The sequence below is a fragment of the Acanthisitta chloris genome, unplaced genomic scaffold (assembly GCF_000695815.1).
Source record: "Acanthisitta chloris isolate BGI_N310 unplaced genomic scaffold, ASM69581v1 scaffold11886, whole genome shotgun sequence".
In the NCBI taxonomy this organism is placed as follows: domain Eukaryota; kingdom Metazoa; phylum Chordata; class Aves; order Passeriformes; family Acanthisittidae; genus Acanthisitta; species Acanthisitta chloris.
Genome location: NW_008676573.1, coordinates 35,996 through 44,095, shown reverse-complemented (window position 1 = coordinate 44,095; position 8,100 = coordinate 35,996). Strand labels below are relative to the sequence as shown.

At 41.2% G+C, this 8,100-nt stretch overlaps 1 protein-coding gene across 1 annotated transcript in view; it reads left to right on the top strand.

Moving 5' to 3' along the window:
- Positions 1-4,652: 4,652 nt before the first annotated feature.
- Positions 4,653-8,100, top strand: part of LOC103803631 (melanopsin-A-like) — a 24,171-nt gene continuing 20,723 nt past the window's right edge. Inside the window, exon 1 of the mRNA XM_009076200.1 lies at positions 4,653-4,790. Within this exon, the coding sequence (XP_009074448.1) occupies positions 4,764-4,790 (27 nt within the window). The 5' untranslated portion in view covers positions 4,653-4,763. The remainder of the gene's footprint in view (positions 4,791-8,100) is intronic.

Here is an 8,100-nt window from a genome sequence, read left to right as displayed (position 1 = left end):
GATTAGAGGAGGATATGTGAATGGGATGGGATTAGTGGAGGATATGGGAATGGGATGAGATTAGAGGAGGATAGGGGATATGGGTATGGGATGGGAGAAGGATATGGGAACGTGATGGGATTAGAGGAGGATATGGGAATGGGATGGGATTAGAGGAGGATATGGGATGGGATGGGATTAGAGGAGGATCTGGGTTGGGATGGGATGGGATTAGAGAAGGATATGGGAATAGGACGGGATTAGAGGAGAATATGGGGATGGAATGGGATGAGAATATGGGGATGGGATGGGATGGGATGAGAGGAGAATATTGGAATGGGATTAGAGGAGGGTAAAGGGATGCAATGGGATGGGATAAGAGTAGGATATGAGAATGGGATGGGATGGAATAGGGTGGGATGGGGATGGGATGGGATGAGAGGAGGATACGGGAATGGGATGGGATTAGAGGTGGATATGGGATGGGATGGGATTAGAGGGGGATATGGGAATGGGATGGGATTAGAGGAGGATATGGGAATGGGATGGGATTAGAGGAGGATATGGGAATGGGATGGGATTAGAGGAGGATATGGGAATGGGATGGGATTAGAGGAGGATATGGGAATGGGATGGGATTAGAGGAGGATATGGGAATGTGATGGGAAAGGAGGAGGATTTGGGAATGGGATGGGATTAGAGGAGGGTATGGGATGGGAGAGTATGGGATTGGGGTAGGATATGGGATGGGATGGGATGGGATGGGATGGGATGGGATGGGATGGGATGGGATGGGATGGGAGGAGAATATGGGAATGGGATGAGATGGGATAGGCTGCGGATATGGGAATGGGATGGCATGGGAGGAGGATATGGGATGGGATGTGATGGGATGAGAATATAGGGATGGGATGGGATGGGATGAGAAGGCTATAGGGATGGGATGGGGTTAGGAAATGGGAATGGGATGGGATAGGAGGATGATATGGGAATGGGATGGGATGGGATAGGAGGAGGATATGGGCATGGGATGGGATTAGAGGAGGATATGGGAATGGGATGGGATTAGAGGAGGATATGGGATGGGAATGGGATGAGATTATAGGAGGATATGGGAATGGGATGGAATTAGAGGAGGATATGGGAATGGGATGAGATTAGAGGAGGATCTGGGGTGGGATGGGATTAGAGGAGGATATGGGAATGTGATGGGATTAGAGGATGGGATGGGAATGGGATGAGATTATAGGAGGATATGGGAATGGGATGGAATTAGAGGAGGATATGGGAATGGGATGAGATTAGAGGAGGATCTGGGGTGGGATGGGATTAGAGGAGGATATGGGAATGGGATGGGATTAGAGAAGGATATGGGATTAGTTGGAATTAGAGGGGGATATGGGAATGGGATGGGAGAAGGATATGGGAATGTGATGGGATGGGGGAGGATATGAGATGGGATGGGATTAGAGGAGGAAATGGGATGGGATGGGATGGGATGGGATGGGAGAAGGAAATGGGAATGGGATGGGATAGGAGGAGGATATGGGAATGCGATGAATGGAGTATATGAGAATGGGATGAGAGGAGAACGGGAATGGGATTAGAGGAGGCTATGGGAGTGGGACTAGAGTAGGATACAGGTATGGGATGGGATGAGATGTGGACAGGATATGGGAATGGGATTAATCCCTGTTTTATTACTGCATATAAAACAAAGGAAACCTGAGAGAAAAAAGGGTTTGTGAATGATTTCCTATGTGTCTTTGTCTGATTTCCTAAGCCCTTGTGACAGAGAATGAGATGCCTCATACCTCACACCTTGTGCAGTTCTGGCTGGACTCCTCTCCTTTCAAGGAGCTGAGGCACTGCATAAAACAGAGCAACTGAATCGCCTCAAGCAATTTGCATAATAAAGGATCAGACAACAACCATCCTATGAGAGCATTTCCCTTGGACATGAGTCTTAGTCTACCTTACAGAAATAAACAAATAATTTCCCCTAACTTGCAAGTGCTTAGCATCCAGAAAATCAGTGTCCTGAGGCCTAGGATGGATACCAAATCAGTAGCCCTCTTTGGACTAGCATCCACTTCTCACTGGTAAAACTTTCTCTCCTTTACACTGTATATTCTTTCATAAGACACTCTCAGGAGCTGCTGAACTAATCAAATTAATCTGCCTGGAAAGGCATGTACAACAATGCCAAATTTAATGAAGCAGGAAGACACATAAAAGACTACATTTATTCCATGACTTGATAACTCTGCCAAATGTATTATGGGCTCCCCTAAAAAAGCCAAAAAATTGGTTGCTTCCAGTCTAACTGGAAATGTTTTCAGTGCATTGACTTGTTGTTAAGCTGAGAGGAAATAAGCAGGAAGAAAAATGTCATCTGCGACCCAGGGAAAAGGAAAACTTCATGTACAAGCTGTGTGTAAACAGACTGAGTGTTGGCATTGTCCAAAACTAAGACATAAAGCAGAAAACTAAGAGGATCTGAGCAAAGCAAATTAGAATGGCTAGTCAAAGATCACCTCTGATCTAGTATTTATGCCTGCCTTGAAGATTATATGTCTCAAACTTTATGTCTTATCAGTTTGACAAGTTCAGGATGTAACTGTATGCAACTCCTTTGAACATAAAGTTCACATAAACCGGAGATCTCCCATTGTCTCCTTTCTCTTCACGTCAATCATTTCAATGTACTTTCTGCTCTATGCCCTTGATAAGCTTATTTGAAGACAGTACAAGCTTTTCCCAGTTTCACATTGTGGCTTTTTGTAATGACATCTCCTGCCTCTTTAGTAGTAAAATGCAATATTATCTTCCAAAAACATCTTGTCCCTCAAAATGTCCCACACCCATTGTTTGCTGTCTCATACCTACATTGTACTGCATGCAAGCACTATGTATGCAGGGACACAGAGTGATGGGTTTGGTCTTCACATCAGTGTGGTTTGAAGTTCATACCATTAATGTCACATCCATCATTGTCCTGATATTCATGTGTCTGATGTCACACAAAGAGAAGAGGAGTAGAGCACATCCTAGAAAATGACCACAGAATCTCAAACATTGAGAAAGATGAAACTTGTTAATCAATTAGCCCCATCTGGGTGCAGATCTGCCACAGCTAGTTTGTGTCTGGCTTGGTTGTGCCTACCAACACCACGGGGCAGGGATATTCAATGAAATCTCTGCCTTCCATAAAAGGTCTGATTTTCAAGATCTCACTGTTTGAGAGGCTGTAGAGAGTCTATGAAGTGTCTCCTGTGGTCAGTGTTCAGTGGCCTGGTGACACATGGTTATTGCTCCCTTCCCTGTATGACTATCAGGGAAAGGCAATCTGTAGCATTACAGGTAAATGACACAGAGCACAGCTCCCATTCATGCAAAGAAATACAATCCCTTTGCCTTCAATTTGTGGTTAGGCACTGCAAGTGCTAATTTAAGGAAAGGTATGTGAGAAAAGCAATCTGTGCTGAGCTGGGGGGAATGCAGTTCCCACCATTACTATCACAGCCTTCTCACAAAGGCTTTCCAGTAACACCACCTATTTTTATTGCTGACTGCAATGAAGCTAATAGCTTGCATTAGGATCATTTTGATGGTGGGTAGAAGGCCTAAACTCTGTGATGTTCAAGCTGCAGTATCTGCTAGAAGAGCTTGTTCACATACTATGCCTAATTATTGCAATTAAAGTTCACTTTACCACAGTTTTGGGCCTACAGTTGGGAGCACAGCAATTCATAGCTCTTTGCACAGTGCAATGTAAAGCAAGATTTGTGTGAATAAGAGTCTGTTTGTGTATGCCACACCTACACACCTGAAAAGGAAAGCATACAACTCTTGAAACAGATAGGTATTTGCTGTTTTCTGCCTAAGGTATTTGTGTGCCCTTTTTTTTTTTTTAACTAAAGAGCAGAAAAAGATGATGTCAGTGGGTTTTATCCCTATGTTTTATTTTTAGAAGTGGCCCAGCAAACAACCATGACCTAAATTCTACAAGACAGAAGTGCACACAAGCACATTGTTAAATATCAGAATCTATTTGAGTTCAGACAATTTCAGCAGAACTGTACACATATATCTTCTTTAAAAGCAGACAATTTCAGCAGAACTGTACACATACATCTTCTTTAAAAGCCTGCAAAAAACTAATTCACCCATACAGTGAAAATGAACTGTAAGGTCTAATATTTAAGACAGAGTGAACTGAACCTTTTAATTTCTTTGCCTTCATACAGAGATAATGTGGAAATAGCATTCAAATTCAGACATAAATCTGTCAAAGGCAAAAAAAAGGGAAAAGGAGACATAAATCTGTCAAAGGCAAAAAAAAATGGAAAAGGGCATTTTTAAGTGACCACCAGTTTTATACTGTCATTAAAGGGAAGCTGGAATCAGGATGGAACAAGCTTCAAACTGGGCATGTGCAGACTCTGCCCTCTCCTGTATTTAAATCGAAGCCTCTGCCACTGCCCTTTGCTCAGCTGAAGATGGACTGAAGCAATCTGAAGCTCTAGTGAGAAACTCTGCACTGCATCTCATGCCATTCTAAAGAATCTAACCTGCCTCAGACACACACACACAAAAAGGTAAACTGGCTGACTTCAATTCAGAGGACAGCACTTTTCTTTGTTTTCTGGTCAGATTTTGTTCACCTGAATTATCAACCCTTTCAGAGGGGGATCTCTGGTCCCTCTGAGGTCCCCAACAGCACCAAAATTGTGGAGTCCTTCAGTGCATGGAATGACTCAGAAGCCAATGCCTACACACTGATGGATCTGCCTCTTAAAGCCCCAACAGTAAGTTTTTTCTATCACTTAAATCTGTAGCATTTAGATCTCTGTCAAGACTGGTATTTATAGGAGTGTAAATGGACAGTTAAGGAGCATGTGCACATTTCATGCTGTAAGGCAATAATGAACTTTATCATGTATTCCTTTCACTATTTATTTAATGCAGGAAGGACTGTACAAGAAGTGTTTTTCAAGTTACATGGGCAGAAGATAGGGAGGAATGTCTAATGGCAAAGCGTATCAAATGTGTTGCAAACTATCTAAACAACATGTTCTTGTACATTAAACAGTTGTTAGCAGTTCAAACACACTGCTCTCTTGTGTTATTATTATTCAAGATGGAAATCCCCAACATTTCTGTAATAATCTATAAGTGCAGTGGAGTGCTTACATAAATGTTAAGAGAGTTGCTCTTCAGAAAGTTTTCCAAGGTAAGTCCTATCAAAGCTCTTTCTCAGTTTTTAAGTACTAAAGAGAAAGAAAAATTTTCTTGGAAGTGTGAAGGTAAGAATCTGTTGTGATGACACTTCAGAATGGAATTTTTGGGGTTTGCTAAAAATATTCTCTATCCCATCCCACCCCACAAGCCTGAACCAGAGGAGTTCAAAACTCCTCTTGCAGTTTTTTTTTCTCTCAGTGTACTATCAGGGCTACAAAGTTTTGTTCACCAGCTGTTTATACAAAAGTCTGTTTAAAAGTATAAAATAGAACTGTGACCCAACCTAAGTTTTTTTAAAATCGATTTTTTAATAAAACCTGGATGTGTGCAGTGTGTTACAGAAAAAAAACGCAGAGAAGTGCCCTGAGCCATGGCACTTACAAACTAAATTAGATGGATAACACGTGAAAAAGGATAGCAGAACATAGCAGGGAGGGAGAAAAGGGGACTGGAGAGCACATGGCAAAATGGGAAAGGATTCTGGGGACAGAGTGATTTACATTGGAAAATTAAAAATTGATCTTTTCCTTATTTTGCTGAAAGATCTAATTAGCTGTCTGTTTCCTCTCCCTAGGTCAAGTGTCTGTATTTCCAAACTTTTGCATTTTAATTTGGTTCAAAGATGGGTTTAAGGGAGTTTTCAGGACTGAAAGCAATATGTGCTGCTTGTGGCTGAGATTAAATCTGGAAGATAGGATACAAAATCTGCTATCCAAATTGCTCACCAGGACAAACATCATCCATGGAAAGCCCTGCTGTCTGCTGGAAAGAGGGCTTAGCAGTTAGCGTCAGCCTGCTGAAACCATAATTGAGGTGGGATTACCCTCCTCTCTGTGCTGCCTGTCATCACAGAGCAAGTGCCTACAGAGGCAAGCTCAAAAATCAGAGCAAGGACCTGTAGAGAAAAGTAAGTGCTACCAGTTGTTTGAGGCCTCTTGTAGGTAGGTAGTACAAACACCACAGGAGAAACCCTAGGAAAGTTTCTAAACTATGTAATTTGTTGTAATGTAAAAGGCCTAACACTACCATTGGTTTTATAAGTCATACTGTGTAAATAAGTGGCTTCCTTACCTGTACTTGTAGGAAAATTAAGAACTAAGAAACCTGATATATTGCTAAAGTCAATGTCAGACTGCCAAAACCTCCACTAAAACATTCATTCTGCAAACCCAATGCCTAAAATTTGAAGTCAGATGAATTCATAAAAGCAACAGCAGTCACTTTTTCCTTTTTCTTTTCCCTTTCTTTGTCTAATTTTACACCACATTTGATACAATCCATCTGCCATATTCAGGCAGAAATGTCTGAAAAAGCTGTCCTTGTCCTAGTCTTTTCTGTTCCTGGCTTTGGAATTGATGTCACACAAATAAATCAATTAATCAATCAGAACCAGCACTGAAATATGTTCATATGCCCAAATGACCTTATGAGGATTTCTTCTTTCCCTGTAACTAAACCTTGTTTTATACTCTTGCCATTGTAAGAATGTGAGGAGTGGGCTAAATCAAGTATGGTTTATATTCAGTACAAGTATTTATATGCATGGCCTTGCTCCTACTGTCATCACAGTTAGCTTTAGTAGGACTTCAGTAATAAACATCTCCAAGTGAACAGTAATTAAGTGATATGATTTTATTTCTTACTCTGAAAAAGAACAGACATTTTTCCCCAATGATAGTTGAACTGTATTCTTGCATATTCTGCTTTTATCACTTATACACAAGTATTTTTATCTTGCTATGGGGGTGTGTGTTGGACTTTCATAAATGGTATATCTTTTGCTAGAAGTTGTTCAGAGATGAGGTGGTTTGGTTGGTTTGGGTTTTTTTAATCAATTATGAAATAACTATTTAGAAAACATTTTCTTTAGGAAAATGTGTATAACAAACAGATTCCCAAATAGATGCAGCCATCAAATATTCTTGGGTTTTATAGCTGACCTAGACTTCCTTGTAATCTGGACAAATCACTTAGGAATTGTGATTTTTGTCATGGACAACAAAGGAATTCTGTTAGCCTTTTAACTCTTCAGAGCAGTGTCTTAACAGGGTGTTGACAAACTTTATGGTAAAATACAACTTCTGCCCTACGCTGGTGTTCTCTGTGGCTGATTCATTTCTGCCACTTCTCTGCTTGCACCAAGCCTTAGCAGAAGGGTCTGTGTGCTGCTCTCTTCCTAGAGAAGCAGGCTGGTTCCTCAGATTGTCCTTTCAGAAGGAATTCTGCCTGAAGCAGGCTGGTTCCTCAGATTGTCCCTCCAGAAGGAATTCTGCCTTCCTTTGTAAGCAGCTGTGGCAGCAGGCCATAAATAGAGAATCCTGAGGCTCCATATTGTGCTGCAGCCTCTCCAGGCAAGGCCAGAATAGCAAGGATTTAGACATATTTATCTATAAAACATTTCTGTTTCTCCAAACTCCCCCAAAACATCTCAGGTTTATAAGTCTCAGTCAAGTTTACTGAATGATGACTGAAAACACAGTTTTGTTTTAGCTGTTTTGTTGTAGGCAGTAGGCAAACCTTCCTTGGGGTAAACAATGAGCATTTTAAGAAGGCAAACTGCATTAAACCTAGCTGTTTCCCTCTACTCTAGTGTTTCCACAAGGACACACTTAAGCCTGCTGGAAGGAAACACAGCAATGCAGAGCAACTTCATAACTTCTTGACACTGACTCTATTGAGGCAAATGATAAGAGTAGGATTTAGCAAAGGATTACACCTATATATGGAGGATAAAAACATCCTACACGAAGATTATCCTTTCAAAGGGATAATAACCCTGTTTTAGGGTACAAACCAATTACTAAGACTCTACTTAAAATTAAATTCCCACATCACTGTTCATTAGGCATGTTTCACATCTCTATGACACCCAGTCAT